The sequence below is a fragment of the Anoplopoma fimbria genome, chromosome 5 (assembly GCF_027596085.1).
Source record: "Anoplopoma fimbria isolate UVic2021 breed Golden Eagle Sablefish chromosome 5, Afim_UVic_2022, whole genome shotgun sequence".
Taxonomy (NCBI): Eukaryota; Metazoa; Chordata; class Actinopteri; order Perciformes; family Anoplopomatidae; genus Anoplopoma; species Anoplopoma fimbria.
This window is the reverse complement of record NC_072453.1, coordinates 2,725,002-2,744,505: the sequence shown is the minus strand read 5'-3', so window position 1 is coordinate 2,744,505 and position 19,504 is coordinate 2,725,002. Positions and strand designations below refer to the sequence as shown.

The window sequence follows — 19,504 nt, the reverse complement described above, 5'->3', positions numbered from 1 at the left end:
CACGGCCTAAATGATTCATTTACACCCAGCTCTCTCTCTCTGTTACTGTGCAAACAAGCTGCAACCTCCTCAAGTCGTTGCAGAGTGGCCATATGCAGATCCTCTAATGGCCACTAGATGTTGGCTCCCTTAGATTGAATTGACATTAATGGGAAGAATTACAGGTTTTCTATTAAAATTTAAAGTTAGTGCCTTCCATGACAAACTCTAAATTAAAGGATGTTTTTTCTTTAAACCTGGAGAAACATTTTCAACTTTTAAATTGATACAGCAAACTTCTTGGTGAACTGTTTTTTCTTTCCAGATAATTATACAGTAGCAAACAATATGTGCTAATTGTGTTGTAATCTAAGCTTCTCTGTGTTCCGTTTACATAGCCAGGCATGCTGAGAAAGCCTTTTTAGTGCGTGTGAACCTGCCCCACCGGCTAGGTCATGGCCAACATGCTGCCATGCTCTCACATGGCCTTTACATCTGATAGCGTCCAGTCAGGATCCCCCTTTAGGTAAACACTGTTGCCGTTGTTTGCACCGTTAGCGGCTTGCTGCTCAGCCTTCGCCATGCTTGGTACTAGCTATGTTCTAATTTTGGTATTGAGAACTAAGCATGTTTCTGCCCTTCTGTTGAATTTAAGTCTAATATTTACTTCTCTTTTAGTATATTTGGCTCTCTGCTAAATATTACTCAGCTATTTCCGCTGAAAGATGCTGATGAGAACTGTCAGTTGATAATTCTTGGTTCATCACTATGCAAGACTCCTTTCCTATACAACAAGAGTTAAACAGAAATAACTGATGTGGACACCTACTCACTTGAAGACTGAAATTTGCCATATGTATATATGCTTATATTTTAATGCCACCCAGCTTCTGTCCCAGTTTTCTGTGTTTTCCTACAGTCCTGTGTATTGTGATTGTCGCCAGGCCTAAGTCCACAATACATTTCACACCTTACACTGATAAAAGCTGACTTTTTCCCTGGGCTTCATTCCTATTAACTGTAGCCACTGTGATTCAACCAATGAGATATTTATTAATGCTTTAGAGAGCAACTCTTAATCCCAAATGCTTTATGTAAAACATGCACCTGCCGACCACACTGGGAAAACACACTCCATTCAGCCACAAAGTCCCTCATTTTACAGCACGCCTGCCTGCTGAACGCCTGCTGAACGCCTGCTGCACCTGTGCACCATTACCCAGAAAGCAGAGGGAGCGGTCTGGATATTGGGACTACAGTGATTTAGCCTTAAATCATAACATGTCTGTGGAGAAAGTGGAAAGCTTCCAATTACAAGCTGTCACACAGATCTGCGCCTTTAAAAGAAAAATACACCCTAAAACTAGAATTCACATTGCATTTCCATTACACTGTATAACTCAGTTCTATCATTACATTACATTACAGTCATTTAGCAGACGCTTTTATCCAAAGCGACTTACAATCAGTAGTATATTACATATCATTCACCCATTCACACACTGATGACAGGCTACCATGCAAGGTGCCACCATCAGACTCTAACTAACATTCATTCACTTCCAGTCCACACCGATGGCAAGCCTTCAGGAGCAACTTGGGGTTAAGTGTCTTGCCCAAGGACACATCGACTGCCGAAGCCGGGTATCGAACCACCGACCCTCTGATTGGGAAAACTACCTTGCTCTCCACTACGCCACAGCCTCATTACAGATTGGGCAGTTGTGTTATTTACATACCAGATGCCAGGCAGTTCATTATGAAACATTATGGAGATTGTCAACTGACAATTATTTGGATTGAGATTAATCAGAAAAAATATTTAGTGTGATTAACATAAAAAAAAAAAAAAACTGTGGCATCAGAAATGTCACATCTTAAATTGAGGGGTGTTCTTAGTCCAATTTTAGAGAGATCTTTATTTTTTTTTGGTATTTACATAGATTGAGATTAATCAGAAAAAATATTTAGTGTGATTAACATTAAAAAAAAAAAAACTGTGGCATCAGAAATGTCACATCTTAAATTGAGGGGTGTTCTTAGTCCAATTTTAGAGAGATCTTTATTTTTTTTGGTATTGACATAGATTGAGATTAATCAGAAAAAATATTTAGTGTGATTAACATTAAAAAAAAAAAAAACTGTGGCATCAGAAATGTCACATCTTAAATTGAGGGGTGTTCTTAGTCCAATTTTAGAGAGATCTTTATTTTTTTTGGTATTGACAGATTGAGATTACAGGTAAAGTATATTCTTTTGGTTTTAGGTTGGATTTTCTCCACAGACGCACTGAGACAACCATGCCTTCATGCGCTCACAACATCACAATACTTGGGAGGGAGGAGTGAAGCTGTTTACATCGTGGACCAGACTCTCACACTGAGAACCATCCAGCTGCTCCACCGGGACACCAGCTGTTTCCCTTTACAACACAGTATCTGTCCGTCATGATTTTGACGCACAGGTGAACTTATTTCGCCTCGACCACAACTCCGAAAGGTGAAAAAGGTATTTCAAAAACTCTCCTCATCTGAACCGCTCGGAGAACGAACAGGTTTGTTTGGAGCCATGTCCAGGAAGAAGGCAGTGAAGGGCAAAGGGAGCTCCAAGAGCCCCAAAGCGTCACCGGGCAGCGGGAGGACGGGCAGAGGTCTGGCCGCCGCCGCAGCTCCGTCCTCCGGACTGGTTTATCCCAGCAGACCGTCCATCAGCAACAGCGGGGAGTTTTATGACATCGCCTTCAAGGTGAGCGGACAAATCAAGTTAATCAATTGGTAAATGATCACAGGTGCGAGGTTGCAAGCGGCCAATCAAACAACCGATGAGTTGGTCTGTCTTTTCAAGTTGAAATTCTCCTTATTTGGCATTGTCGTTTCCATGATTTAAAATATGTGTGTGTGGCTGAATTCAAGTAAACTTTTAGATTAGATTAAAGCAAGGTGTGTTCATGTTTAGTTGTCCTCTTTTGTAAACACTTTGTGAACGTTTTCAGGGACAAGTGAGACAGGTGCTTATGGAAACTTATGTCCAGAAGGAAAAGAAAAGAAAGAGCCCAGCTACCTGAAAAGTTTGATAGGATAAGAACAAAAAATTTGTATTAAGTGTCAAATGATTTTTGACTGAGAAAGTTTTGACTTAAAGTATCTTATCTTAGTTTTGGGCACTGAATTACAATTGTGGCTCAGTATTTAACATATTATACTCGCCAAGTGTAGGTTCAAACTGGACTCATTATTTCATATTTTGCATATATTGTGACTTTGATTTGTTTGTAATGTGATTTAACATGCATATTTTGTATTCTTTAATATGCATAGCCTTTCATGTCTGATGTTCTTGGCGGAAATGGGCTTCCATAAATGTGCCTGTGCAGTACTATGTGTATAATTACAACATTATTTCCCACTGGCACGGCCCCAAATTAATTTTGAAGTAGATTTGTGTTCGCCCATGTTCAATCTCAAAACTGTGAAGCACAATAAGGTATATCCACTGTGTCTCTACTCTGGTCCCTGCAAATACAAAAGTTTAGGAAGGACAGCTACATTGTCCAACAGGAACATTAAGTCCACCACAACTATAATCCAGTGTAATAATGTAATGCGATGGTGGAGAGTGCTTTCTGTTATGTATGAGATCAATTACTAGCAGCACAGGAGGTGGGCTTTTTGTTTAGTAGCAGTGGACATAATGACAAAACATCTCGCTGCTTCTCCACACTCCCAAAATGCACCAGCTGATTTCATTTTTTATTTTTTTTTACCATAGCAATACATTTTCAGGGCTTAACATGTACATATAAATGAAAAACATCATTGAAAAAAATAATCCTTTACACACTTTATGTCTCTGCAGGGATTTTATTACATCATAGTGTTGCTACCGGCTAAACAGGTCTTTTTATCATCCAAAGCTGCCAAATACTTGCTTGCATTTTCCCTTTTTCTTGAGACAATAAGATTGAAATTGAAACATATAATCGACAAATTAACTGATAATGAAAACAATAATAATTTGAAGCCCTATTGACTGTATAGCAGCGACACAAAGAATATAATCAAAAAACAAGGTGTCAGATGGACATGATGAAGACTAATGCTAATTAGCATTGAGCATATGCAAATCTAAATTTCCATCATGTGGGTGGCAGCTGTTATTAATTCTGCACCCCGATTAACAATTGTTCCTGTATGACAGGCCTGCCAAGATCACTGCTCCATGCTGAACCTTGACTTTATATAATGCACACGACAGCTCGGTGTCACAGATATCAACTCCGCTCATAGTCAAACACATTAAACCTCCATATCAGAGTGTAATACTGCTGATGCAATAGATGGATACTCCGACATATCAAATGGCACAAAAGAGAACAGAGTTTTGTGTTGTCTCATGGGAGAAAAAAGGGAAACAAACAAACTCTGGCTCCCACCTCTCCCCCTCTCTGTCCCATTGGTCTGTACAATCTGCTCTCTCCCTCTGGACTGAGTGAGACGCTCTGTTTCCTCTGTAGATGGGAGTTTGGGGAGTGTGTATATATGTGTGTGTATGTTGTGTTGTCTTACCTTAACACTCCTGTGTATTTGTAGATAAGTTCACACCTGAGCTGTGTCCTTCCCCTACCTCAAACGACTTCACAAACACACTCACACACACACAGGACTTTGACTTGTATCATCCAAGCCCATTCACCTCCTTTCTGTCTGTCTGTCTGTCTGTCTGTCGGTCGGTGTCTCAGGTGATGTTGGTGGGGGATTCAGGTGTCGGGAAGACCTGTCTGCTGGTTCGCTTCAAAGATGGAGCCTTTCTAGCCGGGAGCTTCATCTCCACTGTGGGCATCGACTTCAGGGTAAGCAAACACACACACACGGTCGGAGGAAAAGTGTATAAAGTACAATTTAAGGTGTAGGAATGTTTTCATCATCGCTGCTCCAGCCAACTTTAAGTTTTTTCGGCCCCCAAGTTGCAGCTCAAGATAACTGAGGTATTGAAACACCCAGTGCTTGATCAGTCTCTGATCAAACTAACTTTTCTTTAACTTAGTGGTTTGTCTACACTGTGATTGGGCTGAAAATGATTTCTGTTTCTTTACGTTGTTGTTTGCTAATATCACACTACTTCATAGTGGACATGTGGATCTATGTGTGTGATTCTTTTATATTTGTGGGGTGTCCCAATCAGTGCCAGTATAAAAGAGTCACACACACGATGTGTCAGAGTGTCATCCGAGTACGCTCACTTGCATGCAAACCCAGAGCAGCATCATTTTAGACGTCGGGCCCTCATGCCAGCCTCATTGAGTCCGTTTCTGACAGTTTGGTCAGAAACATGAACATGAGTAGCCCTCTGGAGGTCATTTTGTTGGGCTGTGGCAGTGTATTTCCTGTTCCTCCTTGCACAAAGGAGCAGATACAGGTCCGGCTGCTGGGTTGTTATCCTTCTACGGCCCTGTCCAGCTCCCTCGTATAATGGACCGTCTCCTGGCATCTCCCCAAACTTAAAGTGGCCCTATTGTGCTTTTCCACTTTTTCCCTCTCCTTTAGTGTGTTTTATATATTTTGTACATGTAAAAGGTCCGTAGAGTGTAAAACCTGAAGTCCACGCCTAAAAGGAGTTACCCTCCCCCTCAGAATCAATGCTCCTGAGCTGCCTGAAACGGCTCGTTTGAATTCTCTCCTTCACTTGTAGTGACGTAAAACTCGGAGCCGACTAGCTGACCAATCAGAGCAGACTTTGCTTTCTGGAGGGAGGAGCAAGCGCTACAACGGAGCATTTCAGAGAGAGATTGAGAAGAGGTGCTGCAGGACAGCCAGGATGAGAATAACAAGGCGGGTTATGAGCATTAACGCATGTAAACATGTTGTTACTGTAACTTGAGATAAAAATATGCACCCGAAAAATAGCATTATAGTGTTTAAGACTGTGCTGTGCAACCTGAATGGACTGCAGGTTCCATGTCATGCTACCAGTAGTGACAACGGCACTAGCAAAATGCAAAACTAGAGAAAACAATTCTTCCAGGAATGATGAGGAGAGAGAAATAGTCTGTGGCAACCACCTGCAAAGCCATTCCTTTTTTGGGAACGTCTTGCTGTTGCCTCACCTGTCCACCTGTTGTCACTTTCATTTGCACCAGAGGACGTGAAATTGTTTCACATCTGCTTCACTTCCTAACTGGACAGATCGATATTCCAGAGGTTTAATTGACTTGTTCCCTTAATTTATTTGAGCAGCGTAAAGCATATTTCGAGATAAACCCTGAAAATATGAAAACATTATTCATAAGCCATATCGCCCAGTGCTAACTGTTGGTAGTTAAGCTAATTAGCCAGACATTCAAACATTTGCAGCTTGTATTACAGTGGATACACTTTTTACACTGTTGTTTTGGAGATAATAAATTAAGAGAATTGACATGCCACATCATTTTGATGGCGAATATCACTCTTACTGAAGCTCCATATACTATAAAGCCTGACAGGCCTGCTGTGCCTGCTAGGCTATGATTGGACAAAAAAATGATATATCTTTTTAGGCATTTATGCAGAACAATCATGTTTCCCAACGTGGTCGTGACAGTCTGACAATTCCCATCAAAGGAAGTTAAAGAAAGCTGGGAGGAAAACTGCAAACTGGGGAGTCTAGATTTGTCTGAGTAGTGTTATAACACTGCTGTATCAGAAACAGTTTGAGATCAAACACTTCCTTTTTTTGCACTATTCTGGGTTTAAAGATTAAGTGAGGCCAACAAGGCAAATTGACAAGATGGGTGCTTCTATACTCTAATAAGACATGCCATGCAGCTGTAACAATAGAGCTTTATAAGTCTCTATGCTGGTTCTCTTCCTTTGTCTCTGCGAGGGACCCCAGATCTCCCCAATGGGAGATTATACATTTGAACTGAATTATGCTAAATTAAAAAGCTAATTTAAAGTGAGGTTATTTATTGACGCTCTAATCCTTCGTTTACTGCCAATGGCTAACCCACTACCTGCCCATTGTGCCCTGGGGGAAATCTAAACAACGGTTACAGTGGCAGTTAAAAAAACAGCTTTACTTAAGGAGTCACAGCAGTGGAACAGAAGCAGTGACCCTGTTCAGTCTTTTACTTTGGGGTTGCTTAAAGCAAGTTCACTATAACTGCAGAATCTGACAAAGCTGTTTTGAAAAACCTTTCCCGTAGGAGGTATTCTCAGGCCAGTTTCACAGACGCTTTCATCCCCAGCGACTTACAGTAGAACAAGTGAAAAAGTAAAAAGAGGTTAAACTCCAGGGTAATAACTCTGAAAACATACTTTTACCCAGGGTGTGTGTTAATAAGTAGGGAACTCCGCGGCATGGTACGTTAACAGGAGAACACTACGTGTAAAGCATGCTACATAATTTGGTATATTTTCCCAGTCATTTGGTTGTTACTTAATCTGAATTCTCACCTGGGAAACCAGTTCCACAGGCGACACCTCAGCAGAAGGTCGAGGTTAAAGTACAAAGCAAGGATGTCCAAAGCAAGGGAGCCACTTTCCTGCAGCAATAACATTATACAGCCACAACTGTGCTTTAGGCTAAAGATAACAGAACAACCTTTCCATACGCAATCAACATAAAAATAGGAAAAAAGATCCTCAATCTGCGTTCATGGAAGAACGATTTTGCAAACTTTGCAGGGAGAACTGGTCGTTATCACTTCCATAAACAAACAGCATCGGGATCAAAATACTTTATTGTTTGCCTGACAAAGCCTAGTGAAAGTCTCTGTGAATTGCTACTTCATTAAATGTGTTGGAAGCTATCGGTATAATGTGGGGCTGCTTTGTCTTGTTTGTGCTCTCGTTATCACTCCTACAGTACACCATGGGACCGTCCTCCCCGGTACAGTACTGAGAGGTGACAGTGTGAGCAGATTACTGTGATGAATAATTGATTTGGTCATTTTGCAGCCACACCATACATAACTGGAATCACACAATTTTCTTTGTCGTTTTCTCTATTTTACAGTGTACACTAACATCAGCACTCACATTCACACATTCGTACTTCCATGCTTGTAAGGACTCTTTTAGTTAGTTTGACATTTTGCGCAATGCACTTTGGGATATTTCACTTTCTTGTTGAGATTTATATGAGACGATTCCTGCCACTTTCATGTCTGTATGATAAACATGAAACTAGAGCCATTAGAGTGTAAATTTAGCTTAGCATAAAAAACAACTAGACTCGGTCTGACCCAAATAGGCAACAAAGAGAACATAATCTGCCTACCAGTACTTCTAAAAGTCTCTGACAGATATGTTGTTTGTTTAATCCGTACAAAAACTGAAGTGTAAAAATGAGATCTCTGATTGTTAACTGTCGAGAAAGTCATAATAATGGTATTAATCTAAAAATGAGTTGAGTTAATACAATGATATATATAGCAACCTTTCTTACAGCGCAACTGTCATTGCTAGTTTCAGATGGACGCAGTTGTCGTTTTCACGCCCAGCGCCCACATTGTGTAAGCAGCAAATGTACTTGCACCCATCTGTGTGCCCATGGGTGTGTTGGGGTGCTTTTTGTTTTGCTCTTGTCATATTTTACTCTCTGTGGCCTTGATTTTACTGCAATATAAAAGTCCTGCACCTCTATGGAAACAGCACAATCATGGATAGAGCTCAAAATGTCTTGTGCAGTGAAACACATTTACCATGCCATAATTCAAGAAAAAAAAAGTTGAAGTTGAAATTCTTTTATAATTTATTTTACAAAAATTGGAAAACAATGGAATCTATACATCAAACATATATTCAAGCTATATTCAATGCCCCCCCCCCCCCCCCCCGACCCCCCTCTCATTTTTATTATAAAACAACATTTGAATGCTGATCAGCTTCTTTTTTTTTTTTTTTTTTACCCAAAACTTTCAATAACTTACTAATGTTGTGAAGTCCAAAAGTCATGTTGTATTGAAAAAAAGATAGATGTAAGAATTTACAAAATTCACAACATGTTTTTATCTAACAAAGTATTCTGCTTCATACCATAAATGTTGGCGTTAACCTTTCAAAAACTACTATTTTTGCCCAACGATTTGGCGGTGCTTGCAGATGCACCTAACTTTTTAAAGGTAATGGAAGATAAAACTGTGATTGGTTTAATTCACGTCAGTGAACTTTAGAGGTTTTTCTGTTCCCAGTCTAAATACTGAGCTAAGCTAACCATCTCCTGGTTTTAGCTTCATATTTAGCCTGCAGATCTAAAAGGTTTAAAATTTAAGAAGGTTTTAAAAAAGACACAGTCACACTGTGCTTCCTCTATCTGGCTTCTCTTTTATATCCCGCTTTGTATATATCTCTTTAATGTCTAGAGTACTTTGTAACAGATCTGTTGGTTGAAAGAGTTTTATTTTTAGAAACTCTTGGTCTATTGAGACTGCATAACACTCTTGCACTCTTTTGAAATCGGCCTGCTTACTTAACATATGATAAGGACATAATGTACGTAGACATGAAAATGATCTGTATGGTTCTGCTTGGTTTCGTAAATGTTATTTAGCAGAATGGTATCAATCCAAAAAATGAGTGGAGCTAGTACTGCACTGCTAAAGGCTTCTGTAGTGGATGTTACATGACGGGATGCTATTTTTAAACAGCAGAAGCCACTTCTCTGTCTCTGTAGAGAGAAAAGTCAGTGGACGGGATCAACATGTTCGGTTAAATCACTTGCTGTCAAGAGTGTCCCATGTAGAACACAAGGTGCACACACACACACACACACACACACACACACACACACACACACACACACACACACACACACACACACACACACACACACACACACACACACTTTTGAATGACTTTTCTGAACAAACATGTTTTGTTTTTTTCTCTTTTGTTAAATACCTTAAGAGAGACGACGTGTGATGGAATTGTTGACGAGCTGCAACAAACTTCTTGGGTACTTGACCAGAGTGCAAATAACCCAAAAATTAATTTCTGTTATTCACTCCTTTCTGTGATATTTGAGGAGATGTAATACATTTGTGGTTGTGCATTGGTAGCTTGGGGCTCACACAGTGCAGCAGAGGACATCTTTGTGCTTAATTGAAATGGAGGGAAAAATATATTTTTATCTGAAGTGCAATGTTCTTAAAGATAATATGTCACAAAGTCAACATCAAGAAAAGGCTAATTTGTCGCTTAAAGCTGTTTGGCAGAGTTGTAGAGAACAGTACTTGCATACGTATAACTTTTGCATAACTTATAACTTCACAGTTAAGTATGGACAGTCCAGCTTGCTCTTGTCTGTGTTGTTAAATTACTTTGTCAGTAGTTTTTCTGTACATTTGTCTGACTGTTTGTGGGCAGTGTGAGAAGCTAAAGCTACAAAGTTCTGACTAAAAGTTCCGACAGTAGTGGAACCAAACGAGCTTGTTATCCGTTCACACGTCTACCAAATTAACCAGCTTTTCAGCTTTGCTGGAATTAAACTCCCCTCCAACCTGAATTCTCACAGCGAGCATATGGTGTCAAACTAAATTGCTGGATGTTTTGTGTCCGTAAGGCGCCGTTGTTAAAACATTTTATAGCAGCAGATAAACTTGGACAGAAACACAGAAAACTATCTGCAGTTTATTGTAGCTGCAAGAACAGCGGCATTAAAAACCTGGCTCTTTTGCAACATTCGGAATGGGCAGCGGTGTGACCTTTTTATACTGGAAAACAAGGAAAGCGAGTCACCGACATGTAGAAAAAATAGTTTTTGGGGAAAGAGTGCAACTTAACTTCAGCCTGCTTTTGTTCATCTATTTATATTTCTGCTGAACGAACGAAATGAGTCAGAAATCAAACTTCTAACTCTCAGACTCTCCTTTTTTCTGTCCATCCCTTGGATAATGATTGTTAGAATTGCTGCTGAGGTTTCTCTGTTTCCCCGTCATTAGAATAGCAGGGTGTATTTCTGCTTCTCGTCCCCACTGTCCATGATGCGTGTGCGTGTGTGTGCGTGTGCGTGTGTGTGTGTGCGTGTGTGTGCGTGTGCGTGTGTGTGTGTGCATTTAATGATGTGTGCTACCCCTCATTTCCATAGTATGGCTTTCCTCCCTTTCATCACCTGTTCACTCTGGCTGAAATGATGCAGCACAGCACCGGGCCACCTGATCATTAAGCAAACAGCTCACACTGACGCAGATGGTTTCTTTTGGTGTGGCCTTTCAGAGCATGACGGGAGGATCACACTGACCACCCTCACCGCCTTTTAAAGCTAATTGCCATGTAGCTCGGTTTGCACGCTATCTTTTCATGTGCGCGTCTGTGCGACAACTTGCGACCTACTCTGTCAGGAGTGACAGCTTTGGGTAAAGAGAATACATCTTCAATCAGAATACTTAAATTCTAAAATGTAACTAGCCAGATCATGAATCTAGATTGTGAAGTTTATCGTTTATTTGACATTTTTTGTTTGTTTGTTTTAAATTCCTGCAACAACATAGCCCATTAGCATTAGCGACAGGAGTTAAAGGTTTAGCTTGTAAATTTGCACGCGCTTCATAATAACCATGACTTGAGATTTGAACTGATTACTTTTTTATATGTTACTGTAACACACTGGGTTGGATATGTGGGGGCAATTGCTGTATTGCTTTACTGCACAAAACAGGAAAAAGTTGCTGTTCTTCCAGAGCAAATGGAGCTCAGGTTTTTTAAATTTAATGTTTGTGGCAGATGTTGGAAGAGAAATAACTTCCAACATACAGTTTGTCCTGTGTCCTCTACACCTACGACTTACATAAAAAAGAACTAACTTTGCAGCAAGAGCATTATGTTCCAGAGTTTGCAAACCTTTCACCTAAACTTCACACCAAAATAGAGCAAGGCAGAGAGCCTCTTACGTCCATTTTATATTTGGAGAAGAAATATGCTGAATTGCTTTATGGCACGAAACAAATTATTTACCCAGAGGAAATGGAGCTAAAGCTTTCAGAGTTTGTGGTGATGCCAGATGGCGGAAGGAGTGAGCAGATAATAAAGAAATCACTCTCAACATGTTTATCCTCTTCGGTAAAGGAAAAGAGGTAAAACTCGCAGTGACTGCTCTGAGAATGATCCGAAAACGTCACATTTCTCTTTCAGACTGTTTCCGAGACAATGTTGAGGCGTGTTAAAAAGGCAGCGATTAAATTTAGGTCTACAAGTTTAGTGTAGTAGTTTATAATGAGATTCATGACATTTTGAAAGGTAGTGAACTTAGTTGCCCGTTGTCATTCAAACTGTTCCCGTAGCTCCTTGAGTAGTCTGGCTGCTGGTCCCAGTGCATTCTTAGTGGGGAAATGTTGCAACAGTGTGTTTATTATATATGTGTTGATTTTAGAGCTGGCAATCCTACTGATGCAAGCCATGGTCTCAGTACCATGCCCCCCCCACACACACACACACATCAACAGTAATCATTGTACAAGCCTGTACCTGCATGCATGTTAATCTGTATTTCTACACATCTTGAATGCAAGTGTATGAAGTGTACTAGAACACAGTAGTATGATCGACAGAGCCTACTCAGTCAGCAGAGGACTGATGATGATGATTGCAGTCCCTCAGTGGCCCTTCAGGCCCCCAAACATCATCCATAGATCCTGGAGCGCCTTTTTTTTGTGGCTGTTCATCTCAATTCTCCCGGTAATGACTGTAGCTTTGCTCAGACTGCTGGCAAATCAGCTGATTTCTTTCAAATCATCTTTATGCTCGATTGCCCGCTCTGTAATCTACCGCTGACCACACTGGACAACATTGGTTGTCATGGTTACGACGTCATCCATCGATCCTGGAACGCCTTTTGTTTGTGGCTGTTCATCTCAATTCTCCCGGTAATGACTGTAGCTATGCTCAGACTGCTGGCAAATCAGCTGATTTCTTTCAAAACATCTTTATGCTCGACTGCCCGCTTGGTAATCTACCGCTGACTACACTGGACAACATTGGTTGTCATGGTTACGATGCACAGGTGCTCCCCAAAGGCAATTTTCTGTCCACAATATGAAAGTAGGTCTACATCATGCATGCGCATGTACAAACATTCACACTCAAACAGACACAGATCAATCTCTTATCCACACAATCACACACAGTTGGTTTATTTGTTAGTGTTGGATGAATCATTGACCTCTTCCTGCTTTACCAGGATCTACTCACACAGCAACAATTTCCATACGTAACGTTGTCAATTGTCCTGAGATTTATCGCTGCTAACGTTCCTTAACTGCAGACGGATACATTAAGTTCACCTTTCACTAATACCTTGAGCACATTCCGTTTACATTCTTACTTAATACTATTAAAAAAATATAATCATGACATTCAAAAGTGGCCTTGGCAGTTGGAGAACTGTTCAGTGTTGAAGCTGTTAAAGTTGTCATCCATCATTCTTTTCCTTCCATTGAACTTGAAGTTAAAATGCTCTAAATTGAAAACCAGTTTGAATGACAATCAAACTTCACTTAAAAACCACCAAACTAAGAATAAAACAAAATAAAAGTACAGAATGGATCGTCAGCATCATCGCTGTCAAAACGCCTCCCGCCGGTCTGCACCACATTGCCCGCTCTACTCTTGCGGTGTCGGCTGAAAATAAGCCGTATGCAGATGTTCTCCAGTATTCATGAATAAGCAAAATGATGAAACACACTGATGCTAATAAGCCGCCACGGGACCAAACAACACTAGGAACAGTTCAAAGTCAAAGCCACATTTTCTCTACTCTTACATAACCGATCACTCGTTCCCTTCAGTCCTAATCCTCTTTGCTGTGGGGTTTCATTTACATTTAGATTCTTGTTATGTAATATGATGGAGGTTTTGTTAGTTGTAAAGTGGCACAGTAGACCTGATGACCTGGTGACAGATAAACATTTGACAAAAGCACACACACAGGCGTGTTGATCTGCTTGGTTTTTACCTATTTTCCTTTTTCGTCACACGACTCCTCAAGTGCTTGTTCGGCTCCCAGGAGACGGTTGTTATGGAGCAGTAACCATGACGACGTTGTAAATCAATGAATGCGCTGCAACGGCCTCTACCAGATTCTGCTCGTTGGGCTGGCAGATGGCTTTCAGGCTTTTTGGAGCTTCAGGGCTGGACTGAGGGAAGGTTGGGTAGTCGTCCAGGGCAGGTTTGGTCTCGGCATCGCTTTGCTTCACACTCTCACAGTTCAGTGCGCCCAGAATTGGGGGCATTCCAGTTCAATCACAGTCCTCCGCTGAAGTCCAAAGAACAGCTCCACTGGAGCAAGTCAGGGTTAACGTGTTGATCTGTGCACCACAAAAAGGTTCACATGGAGAGCAGATTTCTTTCTCATGACACAAAATGCTGGGATATAATAAAGGTGTTTCAGTATTTCTTCACCAGAATTATATGGCATTATTAAAATGGCTTTGAAGCCATTATGGAATTTACATCAAACCTATTTTAACATTTATAAACATAGAAAATGTGTAAAAGAAAGATGCAAAGACTTTTAACAGTGCATAGTCAAAGCTTTACATTTTTGGGGAGGGTGTGGGAATTTGTATTCGCCATTGGCACAGCTATTAACACATCCAACAAACAGAAAGCAACTTAAGCTTTCATTTGGAGTTGTGTTTGCGTCCACCTGAAGGAAATATCTGTTTCTTTATCTGCTAAATGTTCTCCAGCTAGTTGCTCATTTTATCTGTCTGCTGTTTGGTGCTGAGCAGTTAGCACACAGTGATGTTCCAGGATAGGTCGAGCAAAAGGGGGATTTTATGGCCGATATAACAACGATACTTTGGAACACCTGTAGCTGATTAATTGGCCAATACTTACCAAAAGTCAGTCAGTTGGCACATGGGCCACGCCTCCGTAACATTTTGAGTAACCATAGTTACTGTTTAGTCTTTCACGCTAGCAGAGACAGGAAATACTCTATGCAGCCTTAAACTAGTCTGGTGAAGTATGGTGAACATGAAGCATTTGAAACAACTTGATTGAGGTTAGAGAAAGATCATGTTAATGGCTGAATTTTAAAAGCCCAACTCTATCTGATAAAATAAGATAATCCTTTTATTAGTCCCACAGCAGGGAAATTTGCAGGATTACAGCAATGGGGTAGATATTGAAAATGAACAAACAAGATACATAAGTAGAAAAATAAGATCGAAACAAGAATAATAAAAAAGTATGAAACAAGATATGATTGTATGCCGGCCAAACCTTCATACTTTTTCCCCTCCTCCTCTATTCAAACATCAGTTTATTGCATTAGCACTGAAGTTGGCACTTAGATGACTAAACATATGTGTCTTTATGAGAATCATCCTGCTTCCTCCTCAGAGTTAGAAAAAAAAAATGCACATCCGGTAGCTTCCCAATTCAATTACACACATTCATGCTTTTGTTAAAGCGCACCACAACTGTTGAGTTGTTGAAGCAGAGGGCCACACTGCTCATTCACTTTCCCCATACCCCTTTGTCTCTGCAAGTGCATGAATCCAAACTGGCAACCGGCAGTCTCTCATGCGCCTGTGAGTTTATATTTGTTCTGGGTTCGTACGGTCTTTGATCAAGTCGTTCTAATGTGTTTTTATAAATAAATCTGAATTTGACTTTGAGGAGTCGACTGCTGCCCCTCAGGTTACTGTCGTCACTGGTGAAGATGACATTTATAATTAGAAATTTGAAAGTAAGGAGGCGGTGATGGGAAATAAATCAAAAGAATTGCTTTCCAATTTAACAACAACAGCGTGTCGTGTGGGACTTGCTCTACTCAAAGATGACAGATGATGTTTCTGTTTTTTGAGCTTGTGTTTCCTTGTGTGTGTGAGTGAATTAATGGATGGACAGGAAAAAGGATTGTTAACAAACTCCTTTTTTCAGAAAACTGTGAGGAAAGAATTTGTCTCAGTCTGTAATTTGTCACAGTAATGAGTAATCACAACACAGCTGTATTCACTCCTGTTCTCTCCATCTGGGTTGATCTCGTCTGGATTTGCCTTTTCGGCTCACCGCTGCACAGCTTCACACTACAATACTTTTCAATTGGTTCCTACAAATTATTTACACAGACGTAACACTTACAGCTGTCACAGAATATTTGGGACGGCGGTTACCGAGGCTTCCAGGGGCATTAAGGAAGGCAAATTGTATCATATCCCAATTAAAACAACAACAACAAAAAAAGGAATCCCTAATCTGGTCACATTAGATGTGCAAACTTCAGGCTAACATAAGGACATAAAGAAGACAGAGTCACGTTCACAATCAAGTGTAGAAAAAGAAGCTAAATCAGCCCTTGCAAAATAAAGCTCCCGTAACGAATAGAGGAAAAGTTAAACATTTTGGACTGAAATTTGTGTTTTCATTTAATGAGGTTCCACCGCATTAAAAAAATGAGCGCTATTAACATTAACTGTGTTTTATGCTATGTTCTCAAACAAGTCAAAACAGGAGAAAATAATCACAGCTTTGTATATCCAAAACACTGTAATAAGGAGGGTTTAATCACAATAGCATGTTTTCTGGTAATTAAATACATAAATAATCTATGTGAAATAAATACATGGTAAAGCCCATTTTTGTATTCCACTGTCTGAATTTAATACTTAACAAATGAGAAATGAGTATTAAGAACTTATCAACAAAGTGGTTTTAAGTGAAAGTAGATAGATATAGATACAATTGTAATATTTCCAGCTATACACTGACTATGTTTACATGCATGCAGACAAAAAAACAGCGTAATCAGATCAAGTTTGATTTAACTACACAATGGTTTTCTCACACACAAGAGTTGAGTTACAAAGCTGCAAGACTCGCAATTCATTTAAACCAACATTTGGGTTCTAAGTTGACGTTTACATATTATGTTTTACCATTATTATGAACCCTGTCCTGAGCTGTAAGCACTATGTATTCTGGGTAAAAGCTGGTGACTGGAAGGTTGCCAGTTGGAGTCCAGGTTGTTATTCACATTGAACTGACAACTTAAAGGGTGAAACCTTCAAATGATATTGCCTCAAATGATATCACATCAGGATTTCAGAGTATTTTAAAGGGATAGTATTAGCCTGTTATTATCAATTTAGATTACGTAATAGTACATCATGATATCTCAATCAATGATTTCATCATTATACGATTCTATTAAAAGAAGAAGAAATATCATATTGAATTATGTCCCAGCCCTATTTAGTATGGTTACATACTATTCACTGTCAGGTTTAGTTTGAGGACAGTAGCCAAAATGTAAGATATTATTATATCTCTTCAGGGAACATTTAAGGGAAGATTAATGCAGGCAACATCAGTCCTGCACTCATTCCTCCTACGACAGGTAAAGCAGTCAAGTGAAGGTAACTAGTGTTTCTCTCGACATCGATTAACAGGCTACGTTAATATTAGCTATAAATGTTAGCATGTTGGCCTGAGTGTTTTTGTGTTTTGTGCAGTTAAATTTTGGTTAAAACAGATATAACAATTCCTTTTTGGGGAATATCCAGGGGAAGATTAACAGTTTACATAAATTCTGAATTAGGAGGAACCAGCCGACAATTTTACCTTTCTTGAGGCCACGAAAGTATGATTTTTAAGATTACCTTGACTAACCCCAAAAATAAAAGTACACATACCACACTAGCAGACCCAAAAAGCTAGAATCAGCACATAACAATCATGCATATGCGTAGACTTGCCAAAACAGATGTTTTAGTCATTACATTTAAGAAAATCAGGTATGCAGTTTCATCAATCAGCAAACTCCTGCTTAGAAAGCTTTATTGTGTCGCACTCAGAGTACCCGCTGATTAATTAGACACAAAATATGATGTACTTGGATTGAAAGTTACCACCATTGAGTGCTTGTACTGAGAAAGGGAGGAGGCAGTAGACAAATATAACAAATATGTATTATTTATATCTTGTACTTATTTAAATAAAGAGCGAGAGGAAGCAGTTATGTGTGTTGTCTTTCTCCCTACCGCCCTTTTCATGTCATAGATCAAACTCCTTCATATTTAATCCTATCATTAATGTGGTGGTAGGGTGAGGGGGTACCGAGGTGATCAATTATTGCTCCTGCGAGGCGTCTCTTGTGGGAATAATGTATTCAACACTCAGCCAACCCTAATTAATCATCCCTTATCTCTCTACAATGATATTCACAAATCTCGGCTGAAGACGGCAGCCGAGTTGTATTTCTTTTTTTATTTAACTCTCCCACAATGAAAGAGCACAATTGTGTAACTTCTCACACAGACACACAAACATGCAAAGTTCATTTGGGAAAAAAAAACATATATTGATGATTAGTTCACAGTGGGATGTGGGTTATATTTATTTATGTACATTTATGCAATTTCACTTTTTTATGTCATTTGTAGGAAATTAATTTCACATTTTAGTCATGCATGCAAAATACTAATATGAAATCAGCTAACAAACTGAATTATTATTTAGTAGTGTGTAGTTATTATTAAGTATATAACTTTAAAATAAGCTCCATCTTTATTATCTGCAACAATATAGCAACGGACACATAAATGTGAGTTTTACTTATAAAAAAAGTATTTGTACCCCGTGGTTTTGCTTTTACTTAAGTAACATTTTCCATGCAGGACTTTGAATTGTAAGAGAGTAATTGTACACCGTGGTATTACTTTTACTTTAATAAAATATCTAAATACTTCTTCCACTTCTAAAAGAGGTCAACTTAAAGTAACAATAAAGTATTACCTCCACGTCCACAGCTATGTTAATCTTAGCTTGTGTTTCTTTTATAAAAGTCTGTGTGCTGGCCTGCAAGTTGTTGGGTTCTTCCCAGTTGTTTTGTCGCAGTTTTACGTTTTATGTTCAGTGGTGCTGTATATGAATGTGGTGCATAAACTTGTTACTATTTACTTACAAGAACTAGTAACTGGTAAACTGAGATTACTGGCAGAGACTAAAGTTAACTGAAATGCGAGATGATGCTTCTTTTTGTCTCAGACCTTTTTTTTTGTATTGAACTACAAAAAGTACTTCATGTGGGTTCTAACTGCATTTGCTAGGTTATTATGGATGTGTAGGCTACCTTTCCTTTTTGTTAAAGTTATTATTAATATTCATGTCAAGAAAGATCTAACACACACAATGTGTTTGCTACAGCGTATGTCTCAGTTTTCATGAGCTGAGTAAACAGCATGTTTAACCAATGTTGTTATAGCATTCTGTGAATGTATAGCTTTATTACAATATACTTTTTAATTGAATTTTAAGCTGATGCTCACCAAGCTAATTTATTTCTTATTACCAGGAGCTCCATGTCAGGATATGACGCTCTTAAGGGTTATGATCCTAAAATAAAGCATCAGGTAGCAGGAAATAGCCTCTTACAGAATCTTTGAAGAGAAGTTGACATTGACTAAAAGGATGGGGACAGCATGTTGGAAGGATGACAAGACATTATTGCTTCTTACTCTATCACATTATAAGACCTTTTATAGTCTATGTAATGCTTGGGTGGGTTTTATCAAGGAGAAAAGAGGCAGTGTGACCTTAGA

The 19,504-nt window shown here is 39.4% G+C and overlaps 1 protein-coding gene across 2 annotated transcripts in view; it reads left to right on the top strand.

Annotated features, from left to right (window-relative positions):
- The first annotated feature begins 2,251 nt into the window (after positions 1 to 2,251).
- The window catches only part of LOC129091357 (ras-related protein Rab-26), an 80,612-nt gene continuing 63,359 nt past the window's right edge, over positions 2,252 to 19,504 (top strand). For both annotated transcript variants that reach the window (XM_054598943.1, XM_054598942.1), the window contains exons 1-2: positions 2,252 to 2,724; positions 4,718 to 4,828. In XM_054598943.1, coding sequence (XP_054454918.1) covers positions 2,548 to 2,724; positions 4,718 to 4,828 — 288 coding nt within the window. In that variant the 5' untranslated portion in view covers positions 2,252 to 2,547. The remainder of the gene's footprint in view (positions 2,725 to 4,717; positions 4,829 to 19,504) is intronic.